The sequence below is a fragment of the Cucurbitaria berberidis genome, assembly GCF_010015615.1.
Source record: "Cucurbitaria berberidis CBS 394.84 unplaced genomic scaffold K460scaffold_6, whole genome shotgun sequence".
NCBI classification, from domain to species: domain Eukaryota; kingdom Fungi; phylum Ascomycota; class Dothideomycetes; order Pleosporales; family Cucurbitariaceae; genus Cucurbitaria; species Cucurbitaria berberidis.
Window position 1 is genome coordinate 1,349,828 of NW_024468940.1, and position 20,816 is coordinate 1,370,643.

General features: G+C 53.5%; 9 protein-coding genes across 9 annotated transcripts in view; 3 read left to right on the top strand and 6 right to left on the bottom strand.

Annotated features, from left to right (window-relative positions):
* Positions 1-37: 37 nt before the first annotated feature.
* K460DRAFT_371091 (ARM repeat-containing protein) lies at positions 38-2,582 on the top strand. Its single transcript, XM_040934279.1, has one exon. It carries the CDS (start codon positions 83-85, stop codon positions 2,540-2,542), a length of 2,460 nt encoding a protein of 819 aa, XP_040783664.1. The 5' UTR covers positions 38-82; the 3' UTR covers positions 2,543-2,582.
* A 769-nt stretch (positions 2,583-3,351) lies between these two features.
* On the bottom strand, positions 3,352-6,214 carry K460DRAFT_380825 (MFS monocarboxylic acid transporter; the record flags this gene model as incomplete). The annotated part of the gene is made up of 2 exons (XM_040935297.1): positions 3,352-5,160; positions 6,194-6,214. 2 exons carry the CDS (start codon positions 6,212-6,214, stop codon positions 3,352-3,354), a joined length of 1,830 nt encoding a protein of 609 aa, XP_040783665.1.
* Positions 6,215-7,483: 1,269 nt separating this feature from the next.
* K460DRAFT_380828 (uncharacterized protein) lies at positions 7,484-8,308 on the bottom strand (the record flags this gene model as incomplete). The annotated part of the gene is made up of 1 exon (XM_040935298.1): positions 7,484-8,308. The coding sequence occupies one exon, from the start codon at positions 8,306-8,308 to the stop codon at positions 7,484-7,486; it is 825 nt and encodes a 274-aa protein (XP_040783666.1).
* A 304-nt stretch (positions 8,309-8,612) lies between these two features.
* On the bottom strand, positions 8,613-11,172 carry K460DRAFT_371094 (eukaryotic translation initiation factor 2-alpha kinase-like protein 2). The gene has a single exon (XM_040934280.1). The coding sequence runs from the start codon at positions 10,872-10,874 to the stop codon at positions 8,802-8,804; it is 2,073 nt and encodes a 690-aa protein (XP_040783667.1). The 5' UTR covers positions 10,875-11,172; the 3' UTR covers positions 8,613-8,801.
* Positions 11,173-11,323: 151 nt separating this feature from the next.
* Positions 11,324-13,013, top strand: K460DRAFT_371095 (uncharacterized protein). The gene has a single exon (XM_040934281.1). The coding sequence runs from the start codon at positions 11,450-11,452 to the stop codon at positions 12,749-12,751; it is 1,302 nt and encodes a 433-aa protein (XP_040783668.1). The 5' UTR covers positions 11,324-11,449; the 3' UTR covers positions 12,752-13,013.
* Positions 12,884-15,637, bottom strand: K460DRAFT_371096 (uncharacterized protein). Its single transcript, XM_040934282.1, has 6 exons — positions 15,423-15,637; positions 14,875-15,357; positions 14,761-14,789; positions 14,416-14,638; positions 13,289-14,260; positions 12,884-13,236 (listed from the first exon to the last, which is right to left on the bottom strand). Exons 2-6 carry the CDS (start codon positions 15,156-15,158, stop codon positions 13,056-13,058), a joined length of 1,689 nt encoding a protein of 562 aa, XP_040783669.1. The 5' UTR covers positions 15,159-15,357; positions 15,423-15,637; the 3' UTR covers positions 12,884-13,055.
* On the bottom strand, positions 15,193-16,333 carry K460DRAFT_198687 (uncharacterized protein). The gene is made up of 2 exons (XM_040927170.1): positions 15,423-16,333; positions 15,193-15,349 (listed from the first exon to the last, which is right to left on the bottom strand). Exons 1-2 carry the CDS (start codon positions 15,916-15,918, stop codon positions 15,261-15,263), a joined length of 585 nt encoding a protein of 194 aa, XP_040783670.1. The 5' UTR covers positions 15,919-16,333; the 3' UTR covers positions 15,193-15,260.
* A 261-nt stretch (positions 16,334-16,594) lies between these two features.
* Positions 16,595-18,199, bottom strand: K460DRAFT_410499 (uncharacterized protein; the record flags this gene model as incomplete). The annotated part of the gene is made up of 3 exons (XM_040937384.1): positions 16,595-17,169; positions 17,250-17,627; positions 17,719-18,199. 3 exons carry the CDS (start codon positions 18,197-18,199, stop codon positions 16,595-16,597), a joined length of 1,434 nt encoding a protein of 477 aa, XP_040783671.1.
* Positions 18,200-19,679: 1,480 nt separating this feature from the next.
* Positions 19,680-20,816, top strand: part of K460DRAFT_371099 (uncharacterized protein) — a 2,134-nt gene continuing 997 nt past the window's right edge. The window contains exons 1-2 of the mRNA XM_040934283.1: positions 19,680-20,211; positions 20,266-20,494. Coding sequence (XP_040783672.1) covers positions 19,822-20,211; positions 20,266-20,494 — 619 coding nt within the window. The 5' untranslated portion in view covers positions 19,680-19,821. The remainder of the gene's footprint in view (positions 20,212-20,265; positions 20,495-20,816) is intronic.

The following is a 20,816-nucleotide window of genomic DNA, read 5'->3' on the forward strand; positions in this document are numbered from 1 at the left end:
CCCTCCCACCGCCGTGGCATGCAACGATCAGCCCACCTTTCTCTTCAGCTCGATATGATCTCCAGCAACCTTATCTTCAACTATGACCACCAAATCTGAGGAAGAGCGGGCGGTGCAGCTGGCACAGAAGGCGCGTGAAAGCACGAAAGCGGGCGAATTGGCTAGTGCAGCGAGGTACCTGCGAGAAGCTAGTACCATCGCCCCAGACCATCCGCAAATCAAAGACGCATGGGAACAGTTGCGGCAAGAAGAAGAGAAGAGCGAGCTGTTGTCGATTTGCAAGGTCTGGGTCAGGAGCAAAGACGAACACGATGGCGAAAAGGCGCTTCAAACGATGAAGTCGCATGGCTTGAAGCGGAAAGAGGCTGAACAGGCAATGGAAGTACTATTCGACTTCAAAGGCGAAGACGACATCCTGGATCAAGTAACTGGTGAACTGCTGCAGAATCCCGGTGCGCAAGCCTGGCTTGCGAACGCGGTACAGGAACAGCCGACACGCATCTACTATGAGCTGTTTGAGCGAGGAGATGATTCGATCGATGGACTACTCAAGGTACTGCTTAATAGAGCCGTTTGGCCAGACGACGAAGCGTTCAAGACTGGACACAGAGACATTTTCATGCTCAGTCTTGCCATGATGATGGAGGAAGCGCTTGAACACCCGGAGCGAGCGATGAAAGGCATTGCGCAGCTGCTAGCTCATTACGCCGAGCATCTCAAGGGCATCATCGATGCAGATAGCTTCGATGTCATTCTCACATCGCTTGATATTCGACTGCCAGCTAGCTTGCGCAGTCAGGCGACGCTCGCGAGTATCAAGCTGTTCGAACTTGCGCCGGACACTGCCGGGGAGTTGATATCGAAGTTTGTTACGTACCGGGCGAGGAAGGGCGAGGCGAATAATCTGGTCATTGCGTTCTCGGCGGCGACGGCAATCTTCCCAGTTGCTGTTACGGCTGCAGCTACGCTGTTCCTTACGGAGGGGTTTGTCAGCTCACTTGTGCCTATGGTGGAGAGCAAGAAATCGCACAAGCTTGAGCAAGCGACGTTAGAGCTTGTCAGCGCTGCGTGTGTAGACAAGAATTGCCGAGATGCGATCAATCGAAATTGCAGAGAGTGGCTGGAGAGTTTGGTCGCGGAGAGTCAGGATCAGAAGCGTGCAAACCTTGCTGCACTCGTTCTCGTCAAGATAGGCGAAGAGCAAGCTCCTAAAGATGGCCCACAGATTGTCACACCTGGAAAGGTCGACCAGAGCGACTTGATCGCAAGCTTCAAATCCATGGTCATAGGAGGTGACGCCTCGTCCAAACAGGACTCCGTCGAAGGTCTCGCGTATGCTTCTCTTCAAGCTAAGGTCCGGGAGGATCTATCAAAGTCTCCAAAGTTCCTTAAACGCCTTATCAAGACAATGAGCGACACTTCAACCCCAGCAAACATTCTCTTCGGTGGCCTTACTATATTTGTCAACATCACAAATTACCTACCTATCCAGTCTGAGGAAGAGAAACGCATGGCCCAGCTAAAGGCATATGCCAACGTCCAAAAGCCATCAGCGCCCGATGAGCTCTTGAGCGAAGAACATGCGAGCATACGTTGTAAACGCATGCTCGATGCAGGAGTCGTACCACTACTCGTGCAGATCTGCAAGAGAGGCACGCCCTCAATTCTTACACAGAGCTCTCAAATACTACTAAGTCTGAGCAAGGAGTCCAAGAATCGAGGAACAATGGCACAGCAAGGTGCCGTAAAACTTCTCGTACAAGTTTGGGACCATATATCCTCGACAAACTCGTCTTCGACAACGGGTACAACGCCTTTCCCACCCGCTGCGCTTCCCACAGCTGCGCAAGCGCTGTCTCGCCTCCTCATCAGTATAAACCCTACGCATGTCTTCAACGCCTCCTTGCCAAGTACATCGGCGATCCGACCGCTCATCAGCCAGCTGGCACGCACCGAGTCCTCAACATGGCAGCTCAACGCCTTCGAAGCGCTGCTCGCCCTCACGAATTTAGCTTCCCTTGACCGCGCAACACAAGACCACATTATACGGCAGTCGTTCGATCAAGTCATTGACGACCTACTCCTCAGTCAAAACTCCATGATACGGCGCGCAGCAACAGAACTGCTATGCAATCTCATGGCCTCACCCGTCTGCATTCAGCACTTTGCAGATAGCAGCACACCACGCTCAAAGCACAGACTGCACCTCCTCCTTGCCATGACCGACGTAGACGATGCGCCGACACGATCGGCCGCTGGGGGTGCACTAGCCATGTTACTCTCCGTCGACCTCGCTGTTCACGAGCTGCTCAAGCAGGAGAAAGGTATAGAATTCTTGCTGGGCTTGTGCCAAGATGAAGACGATGATATCAGGCATAGAGGCGTAGTGTGCCTGAGGAGCGTGGTAGATGTTGAAGAAGGCGCAGAGGCGTGTAAGCGGAAGGGAGTGATTGAGACGCTAAGGGTGGTGTTGAAGGAGACTCATAGCCCGGAAGTGTTGGGCGTTGGAGTCGAGACGTTGAAGATTCTGCTGGGTCAGTAGGGCAGGTTCGGTGTGAAATATTGTACAGGCGGGTTTTTTTGAGCGACTCTACTAGAATGATAGACAATGATAATGTACGTTACGATAAAGCAGGAGCTGTGGGAAATGTTATGACGTTCAGCCCACGCTTATGTGCCCCACTTTTGATTTTGCGGAACGGTCTTCGCTTAGAACACCTGCACACAAGCGGTGCACCTCGAGACAACAGAGAGAGATGATAATGCATTTTTCACCTGCTATATATTCCTATTAATCCTAAATTTTGCCACCTGTAACGGGTCTTCACCAGAAGGTTTTCCGTCATCCCCACACACCTCCCTGTCACCACCTCAGTAGGAGCCCAGTTCGAGTCTCGTGGTGTTCAACTTCACTCACTCGGGTAACCAGTGATGCTGGATGAACCTAAGCAATGAATGCAATCTGATGAGGGAAGAAATTCTGCAATCGGGCATTCACCACGGGACGGCGGTGCTGGACTACTCCCATTGGGGTTGGGGGGCGCGTGGCGGGCTGGGCGATCAACTGGTATTTTGTTTTTGTCTTTTTGCTTTTATCTGTGTTTTTATTTACTTCGTTCAGCACGCACACTGTGAATTAGTCAACACATAACACAGGTGCTGAAGTTAACAGGCTTAAACATGTTTACTTAAGTCGAGAGAGAGCAAAGACAGTAGTAGTATTCAACAGAGCTACACAAAATGTACAAGATCAGCGCCAGAAGTATGCACACCATAGATGCAGACCCAAAAAGCAATGCACGCTTTCATGATCCGTAAACAAAACAAAAAGATTCACCACAGTATGCCTACTTATACAGCGACACCCCTTCTCTTCCACCCGCCAGGCCCTCTCCAAGCCCAAACCCAGAGCCCCATGGCAACCCACACGCTGATGGCCATGGCCCAGAATGTCGACGCATAGCAGGCCTTGCCATGACACAGTACATTCTCGGGGTCCCCCTCAATTAATGCAGCGCTATCCGCAGCCCTTTGGTAAACGGTAGCGTAAATGGCGCCCCAGAGCGTCGCTCCAACAGCAGGCGTCATGGCAAGTATGCCCCAGTTGGTGCCGAAGTTTTCAACGCCCCATACGACCGAGACGACAATGGGCGTGAGCGAGAAAACGGCGCCATAACCTGCGCCGATAAGGGCTGAGACAGCGGCGAAGCGGGGCGCGTGGTTTTGCACCCAACCGCTGGCAAGAAGCAGTTGACCCAAGGAGAGTATGAAGGCGAATGTCAACAGGAACGTCATGCGAGAGACGGTGAATAGTTTTTGCGGGCGGTCGAGTGGTGGTAAAGATGAAAACGAGTTCGCAATCGAGTCAGGGCCGCGGCGGTGTTGGTGCGTAACAGAGGTGGGTGCGAGCACGTCGGACAGTGTGCCGGTTATCAAGCGAGCGAGGGTAGATGTTATGGCTACAATGGAGACATGCGTTGCTGGCGATGTATTGGTAGCGACGTGCGGAGGCGTGAGGGTGTCGATGATGGTTCCAAGATTGTTGATGAAGGCTTCGCCAGGGCCGGTGACGAGAAAGAAGCCTCCTGCCAGCCACCACATTGTCGGGTCCATGATATACCGGCGAGTCTCCTCGTTCAGCAGCCATGTCTTCTTCCGCGCCTCCTCTTCCGCCTTCGCTTTCAGACGTTCCGCTTCGGACTGCAGGAAATCGAAGGTCGAGTCAGAGAGGTCATGGGTCGCCATGGTGCCGTAACCGTGATGATTGGCAGCCTGCGAGAAGAACTCGTCCTGGGCGAGGAGACCAGACCTCTCCAACTCATCGACAGCCTCGTCTATCATCTCTTCCTCGTCCATGATGCACAACGCAAAGAAGCCGACGGCACCTACGGCGAGTAGCAGGATGGCCAAGAACAGGAAGAAGCGAAACACGTCCACGTCGCCTTTGCTTCCGTCGGGCTTCTTCTCATACAGCAGCCGACTTCCCACCTGGCTCTGCCACATGCCGCTTAGACCAAAGGCAGCAATGGGTACTGCGAGTGCGATGCCCTTTGCGTTTCCGCGGCCAAAATTCTTGGCGCACGTCGTCACGGCGGACAGATACATGCAGCTTGTACCCATGCCAATGGCGGCAAATGCCAGGACCATGACGCCAAACGGCCAGCCATGGCCTCCTGCAGACGGGGGAGGCCCGCTTTTGTAGGTGAACGCAGCAAGCAAGTAGCCAAAGCCGAAGAGGAGTCCAGAAAGCGCGGAGGGGAAGCCTGGTCCAAGGCGGTCGCAGAGGTATCCGAATAGCGGGACGAGGAGGTAGAGGCCCAGCTCTGCCCCGATGGAGACAATGTTGACCTGGACTTGGGTGTAGTGCAGCCTCGACTGGAACAGATGGCCATACAGCGAGTATGCGGTGATGCTACCAGCGCAGAGGCAGTTGACAATGGCCCAGACGAAGCTCAACCAGCGCACGAAGACGCGCTGCAGCCTCTCACGGTCGCGCTCCATGATGCCCTCGGCAACCTGGTCGAAGAAGCTGCCGGCGGAGCTCGTGTCCTGGCTGTGGCGGGTGAATTCGGCGTCGTCGCTGTCGGGGCCTAGTAGAGGGCGTCGCGGCGAGTTGGGTGGTAGGTAGTCGAGCTTGTCGATGGCATTGGCGCTGTTTCGCTTCGAGGATGCAGGTGATGGCGACATGGCAGGCCAGGCTCGTACCGGTACCTAGGTGACGTGTGACAGGGTGGCGTAGCTTTAGAGTTTCATGGCTGTCGGTGGTGCTAGGAATATATGCCCGAAAGCGAGAAGGAGGGACGGTTCCACGACGGTACAGAGAAGAGAGAAATGAGAAATGAGAGTGAGGCTCGGGGGCGGTCAAGGAGACAGACAGCCAGCCAGCACTTGGACTGCAGGATGGTGTTGTCGACGCCTTGCCCGCCTTGCCCGCCGCGCCGCCCGCAGCGAGTGACGCTGCACCCGCCAATCGCCGAGGCCCGCTAGTCTGACCCGCGAAACAAAAGCTCACGAAGAAACGGAAGAGCAGCAAACACGTCGTCGTCGTCGTCGTCGTCGCCCACCCACTACCCGCTCGCAACGGCACGCAAACACAATGGCCCCCCAGCAGGCTGCCGTCGTCAATCTCTCGCCCGCTGAGCTGTCGTTCCTGCGATCAACCCTCTCGCAGACGCCGCCTATCCGCCTCGATGTCACCAAAGGCCCCCGCGACTTTCGCTCCATGCGCGCAGAGTATGACGTCCTGCCCAGTGCCAACGGCAGTGCGCGCATCGCCCTCGAGGACGGCACTGAGGCGCTCGTAGGCGTCAAGGCAGAGGTGGAGAAATCCCCGCAGCGCCCAACCCTGGGAGCAGCAGCGCGCGAGGATGTACAAATGGGAGATGGCGAAGAGACAGACGAAAGCAAAGGCAAGGGACAGAACGCGTGGGTCGAGATGAGCGTCGAAGTCCCAGGCTTCCGCGACGACGATGCGCTGCCCGTGTTCCTCGCATCTATGCTCACCGAGAGCTTGCTAGCGAGCGGGGAGCTCAGAGACAGGCTGTACATCAACACACGGTTCCACTGGAAGCTCTACGTCGACGTAAGCTGCCATGTCTATCACATCTGAGGAGGCTTCACTGACACTGCATAGATCCTGCTCCTCTCGCCACCCCTCTCCTACCCGCTCGCCCTCCTCTCCATGGCCACCCACCTTGCCCTCCTTACTACCCATCTCCCTGCCCTCAAATCAGAGAAAGACGAAGACCCCCTGTTCGACGACGACTGGGACGCCGCCGTACCGCTATACCCTAAGAACATCACTAAGGCCACCAACGCTTCACAGATCGGCAAGCCCCCAGTCATCATACTGGCCATGGCAGTAGGACCCAACATCATCTTCGATCCTTGCAAAGAAGAGCTTGCAGTGGCAGATGCCGTTCTCGCAATCGCCTGCACCAACTCCACATCGTCCCCCACAGTTGCGCGAATTGTGGCAATACGGACAATCGACCCTCCCTCCCATCTCACTCCGCCAGGCGTGCCAAACTCGATGAATTCAGCCACTGGTGGTACAGTGCCCACGTCAAGCGCTGACGCCTTGACACAACGGGAGTTGTTAGCGAACTCGGGCGTTTGGACGCCACCGCGGGGTGGTATGAAGCGGGGTCTCATCTCGCAGGTTACCAAAATGGTGGTGGAAAAGGGTGGGGTCGCTGAGGAGGTCATCAGCGCATTGGCTGCGATCGAGGTTGGCTGAAGAGAAGGTGCATTGAATGAACAGCAAACGATGCTCGTGGAAGCTCGAAATGGCAGCCTCGAAACACAACTACCTCAACGTCGAGCCGACTCTGCTCTTCGAGTTGAGATGTGCCCTGACCTAGCAAGGCCTGCGTCTACGATAAACAAAAAAGCAGCCTCACAGTCATGCAACGAGTTGAAGATGAAACGAGCGTCAGCCAGAAGATACATCTTTCGATGACTGACTTGCTCGCCCTTTGTAGACTATTTATGTATGATTTGGGCAAGATGAATAGTCGCACCATGAAACGAATCCGACAAGCTTAAACTCCTCATTCCTCAATTCCTCTTCTCTAATTGTCTACCCAACAAACACTTTTAAGCACAACCCTCGTATGCTCGGCATTGCACTTTCAGCAAGGCTTTCGTGGTACTCCCTACCATCCTTGCGTCACATTGTGACAGCAAATACAAAGTCCCGCAACAGGACGCACGCAAACAACCACCATCTTCACCCAGTGTCGACGATTAACCACCCCGTGCTTCGCTCTCTAGCTGCTCATCCCTCGAATGATCGAAGTAGGCGCGTCATTCGCCCATTAACACATACTACTGTAAAATACGTCCAACACGTGGAAAAAAAACCACCAACTTACACTTATACTTACACTTACACTTACTTCCATGCTGGACCATGGCATGTCGACGTCATGTGTCATGTCTCACTTGCTAGGCTCTCAGCCTCACTTCCACGCCCAACCTTCTATACCGCAGCCCATTCATCCATGACCCGAAACAAATCCCCCAACCTAATCCCATCCTCACCCCCAGACACACGCAAGACGCGATACACAGTCCTCGTCTTGCCATGCCGCAGCCGTAGCTCTCTCAACGGCGGCATAGCAACCAGCATATTCCGCCACGAACCCGCTCCAGCACCCTCTTCTCCCGCCTCCACTACATGGCTCTTGAAGTCACTTCGCTGTAGATAAGAATTCACATCCATGATAATCGGATGAAAAACAATCTCACTGCTCGTCCGGATAAGGCCCATACAGCGCCTCGTCATGGTGAAATCCTTCCGTACCCCCAGCGTAAACCGACTACCTATAGGCTGTGGACCAGACACGACCGACCGGACCGAAATGTCAAAGTCGAACTCAAACGTCGCGGGCACGCAGCTGTAAATCTGCAGACTGCGGCTGGGCTTCAAGTACAGCGCTTCCTGGAGTAAAGGCGAATCCCCCGGAACGAGGTCCCGCCAGAGCTTGCACACGCGCTGGCATCGCAGGATCGACCAGAAATCCAGGAAGAGGAAAATGTGCTGCTGCACTTCAATGGGGAGGTCGTCGATGCCTGTTCGCGGCGGCCGGGGTGAGGCTGTGAGCATGTGCCGCAGTTTGTCGGTGTAGCTGGCACTGCTGCTTCTCCGCTCATCTCGGGAGGGCCCTCTGATGTGGAGAGTGTCGTGCTCCCGGCTGGGGGCGCGGTTATGCTGGTGGTGGGCTGATACTCGCTTCGTTGTCTCCTTGAGTTTGTCGGAGAAGCGTGCAAATGCAGAGGCGTGCGGTTGGCGTTGATGATCCATCCTTGAGTAAGACCAGTAAGTCTGGAGTCTCTTTTTTTATTTGTTTATCAGGTGATCAAAGGCGTGAAAGTCGTGTGAAGCGGATCCGCGGTGGTGTAAGGTTTGGATGACGCAGTGGTTTTCAGCCTTGTGGAAATTGGAATGGTGCAATCAATCAGATCATGGGTCGAATGGACAGTGTTCTCTTCACAAGCAGTTAACAAACTCGTGCAATACGATTGGGACTCCCTCCGAATGAAGCCTGGAGGGTGGGGTGGCTGTCGGAGGAGTGTTGAGAGGATTCAGCCGACGTGTCATTCACACTAGCCCGATAGAGCTGAGCATGAAGCTACTCGCAATCAAGGGCTGAGGTTAGGGGATGTCATTTCATTAAACATACATAGCCCGGTTTCGATGCTGTTCCTAGATTGCTATCGACGTCTACGTGGGGTATCTCAATACTTCTGATGCGGCCAAATAACGCTTTATTTATGCTCCCAGTGTCTACTAATAATCATTCCTTCAGGATATGCACTAGCCTTCCTATTTCGCTTTTCACCTGTTCACAATTCAGCCGCTTCTGCTCGTCCAGTTGCACCATATCACCTATGAGTTGCTGCACGCTGTTGCCCATATCCCCAAATTCAGATGCAAACCCGTCTGGGAAGTCTCCTCGTCGAAGGTTTGTCAGAGCTGCGACGCGCTCCATCCTAGTTCCAAACTTATGTAGCATCTCGAACCCAACAACGCCCAGGGCGAAGACATCGAGCTTCTCGCTAACGCCTCTAGTCATTTGTGGCCGGTAGAACTCAGTACCGACTGGTTTCGTTTCGGTGTCTGCACCCACGCATTCGTCGCTCAGCGCTGCGACGAGGCCGAAATCGCCAATGCGTGGTGTCACATGCAAGCAGTCCCGCTTCGGACACGACGTGCACGTCGACAAGTCAACAGAACCATAAGGTGGATGCCGATCTGTTGAGAGTGACAGGAAGACATTCGCGGGCTTCAAATCCCGATGAACAACACCGCGTGAGTGTAGATACTCCACGCCCGAGACGATATTTTTCAACATTTCTAGAGAGATACAAGGATGAAAGCAGTGTCTGTCGAGAGGTTGAACGTCGGAGAATGATTGCTCGGAGGATAAAAATGCTGAGAGGTTGGTCTCGCAAAGGCTCATCTGGACATTGAGCGTCAAAATCGGTCCGGAACTACGGGTTGGGATCATGTGGCCGGGCATGTCGCTATGTGAAACCATGCTCTCTGACTTGTCGGAAGAGAGCTCCTGTGAGTATGGCATATGTGATCGGGGAATCGTCTCGATATCCTCATCCGCGAAGTCTTCGTCGACATCCTCCACCGCGCTCATCCGGGACTTCGTCGATGATACAGTTGCAATGGTTGCCTGACTCGCTTGGCTACCCCGTCGAGTTTTGCGTTTAGCGCTTCTCATTTTTTCTTTCAAGGAGAGATTATCCAGTTCGCTCTTAGACTCTTCGGCGCCCATTCCATTGTCGCTGGTCTCGAAAACAATATCAGCACTATAGCCGTTATCTGGCCTACCAAGCGAATCGTCAAATGAGAGACTACCAAACTGTGATGGCAGGCCAGCCACGTCGGCTGGGCTAGAAGAGAACGCGCCTGCACCTTCAAGCAACCGATCATCTCGTAAAACAGTTAACGTGGGTACGATAGGCGCTTCCGCTGGGGCCGTAGTGAACTCCAGCCAGGCGTTGTGGTATCGAATGATATTATTGTGATCGAAACGAGCAAGTGAACGCACTTCTTCCAGCATGCTCTCCAGTTCCTGCGGTCCATGCTCTTGGATTTTTGCTAGCTTGGCAGGGCTCACTGGAATACGCTTGACGGCATAGAAAGAGCCATCAAGCTTGTGTTTGGCTTTGAAAACCTTTCCGTAGCCGCCCTTGCCCACAACTGCAAGCTCAGAAAATTCTCGAACATACCGATCAGTCTGAAGACCTGGGTAACCGCGGAGATGTAGCTCGGTTGGCGCAGAGAGACCTGACAGAATTTCGAAATCGGCTGGTAGTTGCTGTGGTATTTCCATTTTCATGCCGTTCAGTGGGGGTCGAGCTACTATAGCCTGGGAAGCTCCTTCTGGGACCACGGAGAGCATGCTGAGGTTGCTCTTGGTAAGCTTGCTGATTCCCTCATTCGCGGTAGCTCGGTGGTCTTGCATCTCGTCGCTTGCATACATGTCGTCCACGTTGTTAGAGATTTGTCGGGCGATTTGTTGGTAAGCCTCGCGGCCCAACCTCTGAACCTCCGGATCAGAAGGATCTTTCCCCAATTGATCTGCTATTTGCCTCACAGTCCTCTCCTCCAGCAACGCATGAAGCATCAAGTCGCGAACGTTTTGTGCCGAGCTCTGCCGCATGTCCAGACGAGGCGGGGTTTGTCTTACGGTAGACCCTCCAGGTGACGCCGAATCTAGGGTGTTAATCCTGGAGAGAACACTATCTTGCTGCGACACGCTAGCCTCATTTTCATCGGTTTGATCCAAGGATGCCTCTGAAGACGAAGACGAAGACGAAGACGAATCGCCAGGCCTGCGAAACATGGACATCGCGGCGCGGAAAGGAGTTGGTTGAGAGACCGAAGTGACAATTGGCTACACGTGCTGCAAGAACGGCCTAGAGCCGGTTGATTGCCTCGAGAATCATCCAGGGGTCCTCAGACGGAAAACAGGTAAGTCAAGTTGATGTTGTGTCTTGCTTGTGTAGCTGCAACAACGGTCGAATACCAATTCGGCGTCGGCAGCGATAACGGGAAGGCCGCCATCCGTACACTGTGTAGCAAACAGCGTTCAGGCAAACACAGAACGGAGCAGAAACTGATAGAAGCGAAACGTGGCCCTTGACTCCAGACGGAGCAGAGTGGAAGGTTCGTCGAGATCGGAAGCACAGGGCGCGCTAAGCGAAAGCAATCTAGGCAGAACTTGGATAGCGCCATCTCCGACACGTGAACGCCCGCCATTCACATTCGCGTGCACGTTCTCGATGCTTTTGGACGCAGCGCGAGCGCGCGACAAGGTACCGGCCTCACAGCGCAGCTCAAGACAAGTACAATGTCGCGAATCAGACTCTCTTTATACCTACAACTTCCGCCAATAAACTACTGACACGCACACTTTACAACATCATGCCACGACAATTACCTTGGTTAAACAAAGGCAGCGGAAGCAGTGCACAAGTAAAGCATCCGCCGAAACCAGTCAAGAAACGAAGCGTCGCGTCTGATATAAATGATGACTTCTTCGATGGCACCGTTTTAGCAAGCTCTAGCAAAGGCAAGGGAAGAGCAGTGCCTGACGAAGTCGCATCAGATGACGACCTACCCGATCTTCCAACAGAACCTTCAACATCACACAGGAACTCGACGACTAACAATGGGGTGCATAAGAAGAGAGCACCATCTTCATCACCACCTCCGATGGCAGACCTGGAACAACCACAGATCGAATCTATGGACAAGGGCCTCTCCAAATTCGATTTACGCGATGATGAGTGGATGATGGTTGAGGATGAGTTCCTGGAAACCGCAAAGCTCTTCACGCGACATCTCCATATTGCGGAGTATGAGCGGCTGAAAGAAAGGATCGAAGAGAAGAAGAAGGAAGCAGAGGTGGCAAGGCCAGTAGTTGCCGATGCGAAGTTGTCTGTCGAGGGTGCGATGAAAGAGAAGGCCAAGGTGCAGGAGAAGAAACAGAGGAAGGCCATTCGAGATGTATTCGCGTCTCAGGACGATGAAGATGAAGACGCAGATAATAATAGAGCATCCATGGGCCCCCCACCAAGAGCGGTTACCTCTTTCCTCTCTGGTTCACGACGAGCGCCACCAAATACGTCGAAATCAACATCAAATTCATACGCAGCACGCGATTCTGATAGCGACGATTTAGACGCTCCACAACGCCCAGTAAAGCTTACACCGGCCCCAAGGGCAACAGCCACTACTGCCCCAGCGCCGATCCGTCACACAGCCGCAACATTAAAATCTGCCTCGTCAAGCCTGGCCAACACGAATGCAACTGCATCCTTCGCCAAGCCTGCACCTCCCCTGCCAACTGCGAAACCGCGCTCAAGAATAAGTCGCGCAACGCCCTTCGATATGCTAGACGACTACACCCCACGAAAGACACATACATCACCCAAACCTGCACCGAATCAACGCGCATCATTGTCATCAGAGAAATCCCCGCAATCTCCATCGCCTGCTAAGCATTCGACTGCATTGGATTCGGTCAAGAGTGGCAAGGGGGCACGATCAGTGGATCTTTTCGACGATTGGGGTCCTGGCAAGAAGCACGCAAGCAGCAGTGTAAGCAAAGGATCTACGGATCAACATACGAAGCGGAAGTCGCAGAGGGAGAAAGAGGACAATGACGAAGAGAAGAGGCGTAAACTCGTGAAGCTCGACGATATTCCTACTTTTTTGTTTTGAGTTAAATCTACCTGTATGGTGTTTTGGAGTTCTGGTCAGCGATACCCATATGGATGATAGATAACCGGCTCAGTACGGAGATGGAGACATTATTCTCAATTTCATATTTGAAGCTTTTTTTTATTCTTATGTATGCTAGCTTGAGCATGGTATACATAGGACGAATTTCCATCTCAGTAATGTACAGGAATTGCGGCCCAGATTCAGTATAAACCCATGCTGTACTGTTAAAGTCGTAGCCACATATGTACGAACTTGGCCGCCACCATCACCCCCGAGTATCGCTTTGCAACGGAAGTTTTTCCTAGCCAAACAACTTGTCCAAAACACGGTTGAACATGTTTGGTTCGGGCCTCTCCACGAAATCGCGATGGTACTCTTCTATCTCCGCCAGATCGGTAATGAGGTCGACTTCGTGCGGTCGGATCCACTTAGTCTTCTTAAGGATCTTCCAGCCAACGAATAGAATGGGGAAAATAAAGACCCTGTAGAATTCTCAGCTGTTATTTCGGGGAACGAACGCACGGAATTACTCACATGAGATATGAAAACAGAAATGATGTCAGGTCCCATTTTCCCTTTAGAAAGACCGTGTAACCACCAACAAATGTCATGACGAACGTAGTCACGAGTCCGTAGTACGCGGCGTAGGGCTGGAGGATGCCCTTGTATGGCAGTGTGTTTCGATCGAGACCCTGGACCTGGCATGCCTTGTAGAAACGCAAGAATGTGAAGCACATGACGCTATAATTCATGAGTTGCGAGGTTGTCACCAGGCTCACAAACCAGTTCAAGACGACAGCTGAGTTCTCGCCTAGCTGCAGGAAAGAAAGTAGGGAGAGGGCTAGGACGATGGCGACGCAATAAAAAGGTACACCCTGCTTTGTACACTTAGTCAAGACCTTCGGCGCCTTGCCTTCGAGAGCCAGACCAAAGAGGGATCGAGACGCGCAGTACACGTAGGAATTTCCGGCTGAGAAGGCTGAAGCGAGGACTCCGGCGTTGACGACGTGGGGCAACCCTTCAATCCTGAGCCTGTTCATAGCGATAACGTAGGGCGAGGCCGCAGCACCGGGCTTCCCGTCCCTGAAAGCAGCGCGTAGTTCCGGGTCGTTGAACGGGACGTTGATACCGACGGCAAGAGAACCAAGCACAAAGAAGAAGGTCAGACGGTAGAACACAGCGTTATACGCACGGGGCATGACTTTTCGAGGATTTTCTGTCTCTCCCGCCGCCATCGAAACATAGTCCGGACCAGCAATTGTAAAAGAGGCCTGGATGAGGCACTGGAGGAAGCCTAGAAATCGGCCAAGTTGGCCGTTGTAGTGAAGCTCCGTGAACGATCCTGGGTTCTTCCAATAGCGGAATCCGTATCTGTCCTTCTGGGGATTACCACCAAGCATAGAGATGAAGGTGAAGATGAGGAGGCCAATGATAAGCAGCACCTTTCCGATCGCCGCCCAGAATTCAGTCTCGCCGTACCATTTTACGGCCAACAGGTTGATCACACTATGACCATGTTAGCTTCTCTCTTCTACATTATTGAAATCTTATTAGGTCCTAAAGAACAAACCCGTCGCCACCACCCAGCTTGCAGTGCTCCGTCTAGGAACTTCACATAGTTTTGCAACAGATAAATGATATGTGAGAAAAAGAGAGCCTACCCGTAGAGGACAATCACAATCGCAATAATGGCACCAGTTGGTACCACGTTGCTCCAGAAACCGATGATGACATTGCAAGCCACGATTTCGAAGGGCACGAGAGCGGCCTCGAACACGAAGAAGTTCCAGCCGGCAGCCACTCCAAAAGCATCGTCGACGTAGCGGCCAGCGAAGCGAATGAAAGGCGAGGAGATTGGAAGGTAAGTGACCATTTCGGCAATACCTACACTTTATATTAAACTCAAATTCGCATTAGGGTATGAGTTGCTTGGGCGGATCATAGAAGCGCTTTGGCATGGTCGCAATGGGAGGTGTCGCATTGGAATTTGAAAACGGGTTCCTTACTGACGGTCACAGCCAGAATGGCAGTACACCTAGGAGAGTCAGTTCCTTTTCTTACATCGATTTATGACAAGAGTCTTTCGTTGGCGAACAAGTCTACAGCAATGTGAGACTTACCATAGTGAAAATGCGAGGAACAAAGATCCTGGGCCTCCGTTCATTAATCCTCGGCCAATTTGAACGTAAAGGGCCGTGCCAATCGTTCCACCGATTCCAATCAGTTGGATATGTCGACTTCGGAGTTTTCTATGCGTCTGATCAGAAACCTCCCTCACCGACCCCACTACGCTTGGGCGACGAGGGCCGACTGCGAAGTTCTTCTCTTCATCAACCCTGACGTTCCGGGATTTGTCAACGTCATAAGGATGGTGAGTAACGTAGTCATTGCCGGTCGAGGCCATTGTGTCCGAATACGGAGGGTCTTGAGGCCTACCGATCAGAGTATATTTTTGAGGAGGAGCGCAAAGAATTGCACTATAAAGGCCATGTACCAGGGACTGGGATCAACGACGTTTTATAGATAGCAAGTAGGCACTGATCGACGGTCGGCGCGATAAGAAGAGCAAGCAGAGAAAAGGTGCGTGTGGCGTGTCTATAACCCTCAGCAGCTGTTAGCGCAAGTGAGTGAAAAGGTGAGCCCTGCATGAGCCTTTTGCAAGACCAACCTAGCCCGCCTTGATAGCCTGGGCATTCGTATGATTTCCCGCTTCTCGATGTCGTACCAGGCCAAGAGCCAATTGGTGATGGGAGCCATGTAATCAACCCCGGCTCGAGATGCTGCAGGCGCATTTCTTTCGCTCCATCTCTCACTGGCCAAGTGATTGCAATTGCACACCTTTCGGCTGTCGAAACCATGCATTGCGCGTGTGTGCCTCGGGCGGTCGCAACGACCCGATAAATGTGGTGTTGTTGCAAGGGTCGAGGTACCCGTTCCACTAGCCATGTAGAGCAGCTAGCAAGGCGGGGGTGAAGAACAACATCATCGCTCCTCTTACGCTCTGCAAAGGTATTTCTCCCCATTCTTCCAAAATGCGTCGCTTGTGTCGACTTGCTACTTGAAGTTGTCTCCCGCGTGCGCAGCTCATGGGAGAATTCGGTCGCACAGCCGGCGCTCGTCGCGTCGGACACGCCGAATCCTACCCAGACCGAGTAAATTCCCATCCATCTCTTGTCAATGTCTTAGCCCGTAAGCTTCTCCAATGACCGCGCCTGCGTCTTCTTCCTGACGGCTGGAAGCTGCCTTGGCGACTCTGGGCTGTGGGTTGGCCTCAGGCTATGATTCCTCCCCCTTGTCCGCTAGAGGCTTGTCTCCACTACGTAATTCGTCGTTAGCTTGCAGGAGGTGGTCCCAGTCGCTAGAATCCCACTGTCTCCACCAGGCCAGACTAGGGAACAGCTTTCGTCCTGCGAACCGAGATCGACCCTTTGTGTCGGAACGTCTTGTTGCCATTGCCCCGTGGGGACCGTGCTACTCCAGAAACGTCTCTCTACCATGTGACGCTGGAACGTCTCAACATGGCGTGCTGTCATCACCTGAGCAGGCTCTCAGCCTTGGGTTACTTCGCCAGCCTCTTCCTGCAGAAGCGAGGTGAACAGAAGAAAATACCACAATGCGTGGAAAATGCAACCTGGGAATGACCAAGTTTGTGGTTAAATCTGACTCGTGAAATAATATGTAACTAGTGTTATAAACAGTGCAATGATACAAAAGTACGGAGCTTAAGCGAGATGGTAGGTAAAAAAAAAATTGATTAGGTATTATACATGGTCCGACTCGCTGTGCATGCAATTGGACGCCAACACTCCCACGCCGGTACGCCCTAAACAAGAGACCTATTCACCAATCAACTGGCTTCCGCTTGATCGTAGGGCTCGGCGGTATCTCAGGTAGGCTCTCTCGAAGCTCTTTGAATTTCATCGTGTCCGATTCCGACACATGGTTCAGCTCCTCCCTCAGCTTGTCCATGGTCGTCACCTCGCCCAGCCAACGCTCTCCAGTCTTGTGATCAAAGTGCACTGGCTGTATAGGGCCCCCGTATCCTTCCATGCTCTCCAAAGTCGGTGGATATCGAATGGTAGTTTCCCTGCGCTCAAAGCCCTCGTCGGTTATGTATGTTTTGCCCTCTATAACCTCCGGCTCAGTGCGCCATTGGTGTGACATTTTCGGTAATGGTAATGACTTCTGGACAATTTCCCACCATCTGTGCTCGCCTGTGCGTGAGGGAAGCTCATCGGCTGACACTTCTATGAGACCTTCACCATGAGGGTTGGGGATGAAGTGGCGTGGCGGAAGGACTTCGGTGTGATATACGGGTTGTAAACGATGGTAATAGGAGTAGTTGTGAATTTCGCGGTGAATCTTGTGTTGGATGATTTCGTGTTCGTGCGGTTTGATGACCTCATGCGTGACGGCTATAATGCATCAGCCAAGTACAGGTGCATCATGTGTGCTCCCCAGCCCCATGTATTGTGAAGCACGGAGGAGGACGTACCAGGAGCCATTTGAACATGTCGATGCGTGTCTACTGTGTCTCTCAGATCCACTACACCGCCAAGTAGTGCCTGCTGTTGCGCCTTCCAATCTTGTTGACCATCCATACCAGCTGGGTGGACGTTCGTAGCATCACCGCGATGTTTTACTGACATGTCCTGGCGAGTTCGTAATCCCTCTGCTGAGCCTGCTTGGTACTCATCACGTACAGATTGTGCAGGCCAACTGGTCCTCTTTGAAAGACTGTTTGGAGTGTTGTCTCTACTCTCTACATACTTGCCCGTAGATGGACCAGGGGGTACCACGCGAATTGTAGAACCCACTAAGCCGGTGCCTGTGGAGTGGTTTCGAGAACCGTCGTGGTCTGCGTTTGTGTGGTCTAACGAGCCTGTTAGAATTGGGTTTACGTTTGGTCTTGCACTAGTTCCTTATCACACAGCATACGAAATGGGGAAGAAAGTCAAACTTACTTGGTAGCATTGGGAGCGCCTTCCCTTGCCCAGCATCGAGCGGCATACTATATCGATCAATGTTGCGGTCGGCCACCTCCTCTTCGTGTCTCGCACCGCTCTCTCCAGCTATCAGTCGCCTATCGCCACCCAGTGTCATGTGTTGTTCCTTACTTGCGTCTAGGACTGGGAGATAGGCCCTATAGTCGTTCGCGATGGAGGCGTTTGAGTCTGAGGGTTTAGGCTGAGCAAAGGCGACAGCGGCGGATTGTGGTGCAGATGGGCGAGAATCGTAGCCTGAGGTAAGGGGACGACTGCGCCCAGCATGTATAGGGTCCTCTGGGGAGTCGCTTGACGTGGACCAGCCTCGTTCTCTGTGAGAAGAAGTATGCTGCTCGCCACGTGGATCTGCTGCCTCGTAGGATTGCTTCGTCTCGTCTGCGGACGACTGGGCTCTCTTTCGGCCTGAGCTGCCAAGAACCGCTTTCAACTTTCGCTGCATTGACGACTTCCGTAAGGTGTTGGAGTTTCAAGTCGCAATAGTCATGCGGGATATGGACAGGGCAGGAATTAGGGGATTAGGCGGGTCGTATATCGCGTCAAGGCAGGAGAGACCCAAGCAGCCAATGTCGTCAGCGACAAACGCGGTCCGGAAGGTCGCAGACAATAACGCGCCCGGGAGTCTGGCCTTCCTTCCAGCTCTAACCTTGGACGACCATACGCACGGCAAAGAGCAAAAGCAGGGCTAGAGGAAAGGGCTAGAAACGGCCGTGGGACTACAACTACTAGCATTCCAATGAAGCTTTCACGGAGAGGCTGCCTGATGCCGTGACATGGCAAATCTCATGGCTGTGGCTCGTGCTACCAGCGGACAAGCTCAATTGAGCCTGAGGGCGGCGTCGCCGGGCTGCTCCAGACTTCCTCTTTCCCTCGATTTGTCCCCCCCGAACGTCATGCTACTGGCGAATTGGTCACTGCGACTCGTCAATGGCTTATGTGTGGCGCCTCGGGTGACGTATAGGCATTCCTACCGTTGATAGCTCTTTGGCTCGCACAGCGCGCGGCTTTTGGGCGCCGCGGAGCGAAGAACTACGATGCTGTGACGATGGTACGAAATGCGCGAGTGCGAAGTGGAGACAAGGCATGATGACGACAAAGAGGGGGGGGGGGGGGGGGGGGGGGGGGGGGGGAACTTCTCATCGCCGACAGCTCCACTGTTCGTCGCTATAGCCAGCCGGAAGGAGGAGGATCTTCGAAGGATCGAGCCGGACAGTCCCAAAGCATCGGGCAACAAGCAAAGCAGGCATACAACATGTTGCGGTGGAGGTTGGCTAGGAGGCGTGTCTTGGTGAAGACTGAAGCATCTCTCGTCGCCCCAATTTGGCAGGTGCACGGGCCATGACGTCCCAATCCGCACAACCCACCACTCCACCCCGGCGCAGATCGACATCAGACATGAGACTTTTTGAAGTTTGTCAACAAACACGATGGAAAAAATGATGGCAGCCACCTCACCAACTGGACATTCCGCTTGCTCCACACACACACACACAACTATGATTTCCCTGATGACTGCATCGACTTTGAACGGGCAAGTTAGCTGGACGCAAGATGGGGACATGCTCCACGGCCAGCGTCCATCAAGCGTGCCACCCCCCGCCGTCTGATTCGGCTAGATGCAAACAGTGGCTTGTGGCGGCAGCCATCTGAGGTCCCCCTGACGTAGGCCTCTCCCGTTGTCTATCACCAAATCCCACCGGCAGTACCTATGCCCGGCTCCCACTGTGGCACTCGCCGTTTGCCCCCAGCCAATGAATGCATGCATGGAACTCGACCGCAGGCCTAGACAACCAGAGATCCGTTGTTCGAACCCCTCTAGGGAGTGGGCACGACTTATCGACCCATCAGGCCTGTTTTGTGTCAATGACGTCTTGTGCCTTCTATGTTTGTGAGGTCGCTGCCTTGCGGTATAAAGAGGTCATTGTAGCTGCTACATGGCAACACTCACACACGCACACTCACACTCACACACACACACACATCACATCAGCCTTTGAGACACTTCCCCTCTTACTTTCAACTACCCTTAACCCTACCACCCTACCACCCTACAACACATTCACAATGGACAAGGCCAAGGCAGCCATCACTGACTTCATGGGCCGCTCCGGTCACCACGACACAACCGTCCATGAGGCGGTTGCCCCTGCCGTTCACCACGAGACCATTAAGCCTCACACACACGAGGAGGTCAACACGGCCATTGACAAGGAGGTTCACCAAGACCACTATCACCGCACTGTCCAGCCTGTCCATGACCGCGAGGTCCTGCCCGAGACACACACTGCCAAGCTTGGTGGTGTTCAACACCGCGAGTTCGACCACCGTGACCATGATTCCACCAAGCAGAACTTGGTCCAAGACCAGGCTCGCTTCAAGGACGAGAGGCGCGTTGAGGGCCACACCACTAGCCAGAGCGTTGCACCCACTGTTGGAGGCGAGCATGTACATCACGTGAGTTTTACCTCTACAAGCTTGTCTTTACCACTCAAACTAACATTTCTCTAGCACATTCACGAGACCATTCAGCCAGTCGTCCAGAGGGAGACTATCCAGCCTAACGTGGTCCACACCACCGTCCCCATCCATGAGGTTCACCACAACAAGGCCACTCACCACGACACCACCTCCCTGCCTGCCATGACCATGGATCAGTTCAAGTCCAAGGGCGGAGCCCTTACCGGCCGCGAAGAGCGCTACGATGAGTTCCAGGGTGTGCCCAAGAACATCGGAGGCGGCGTAGGCGGCGGCTTCGGCGCTGTCCGTGGTCTCGAGCACAAGGAGCATCACAACAGCAAGGAGCACTCCCGACACGGTGACTACGATGCCACACCCAACCACGCATCTAGCGAAGCTGGTCTTCACAAAGGCGGCTTGACTACCAACTCTACCACTACGGGTACTACAGGCGGTTTGACCGGCCATGGTGACAAACACACCGACCGCGGCCTGACTGGTTCCACCACCTCAGGTGGTTTGACCGGCCAACATGACAACCACCATCATGCTGACCGCGGTGCAACTGGCCAGGGCAACTTGACCGGGTCTTCTACCCAAGG

Excerpts from the sequence above, each read along its gene's own strand:
- K460DRAFT_371091 (XM_040934279.1), top strand. The coding sequence starts at position 83 with ATGACCACCAAATCTGAGGAAGAGCGGGCGGTGCAGCTGGCACAGAAG.
- K460DRAFT_371096 (XM_040934282.1), bottom strand. The coding sequence starts at position 15,158 with ATGGCCTCGACCGGCAATGACTACGTTACTCACCATCCTTATGACGTT. Across the intron at positions 14,790-14,874 it reads TTCCTCGCATTTTCACTATG|GTGTACTGCCATTCTGGCTG; the intron begins GTAAGTCTCACA and ends TGACTCTCCTAG. Across the intron at positions 14,261-14,415 it reads ATTGTGATTGTCCTCTACGG|TGTGATCAACCTGTTGGCCG; the intron begins GTAGGCTCTCTT and ends ACATGGTCATAG.
- K460DRAFT_371095 (XM_040934281.1), top strand. The coding sequence starts at position 11,450 with ATGCCACGACAATTACCTTGGTTAAACAAAGGCAGCGGAAGCAGTGCA.
- K460DRAFT_371094 (XM_040934280.1), bottom strand. The coding sequence starts at position 10,874 with ATGTCCATGTTTCGCAGGCCTGGCGATTCGTCTTCGTCTTCGTCTTCG.
- K460DRAFT_198687 (XM_040927170.1), bottom strand. The coding sequence starts at position 15,918 with ATGGGAATTTACTCGGTCTGGGTAGGATTCGGCGTGTCCGACGCGACG. Across the intron at positions 15,350-15,422 it reads AGGCTATCAAGGCGGGCTAG|ACACGCCACACGCACCTTTT; the intron begins GTTGGTCTTGCA and ends TGAGGGTTATAG.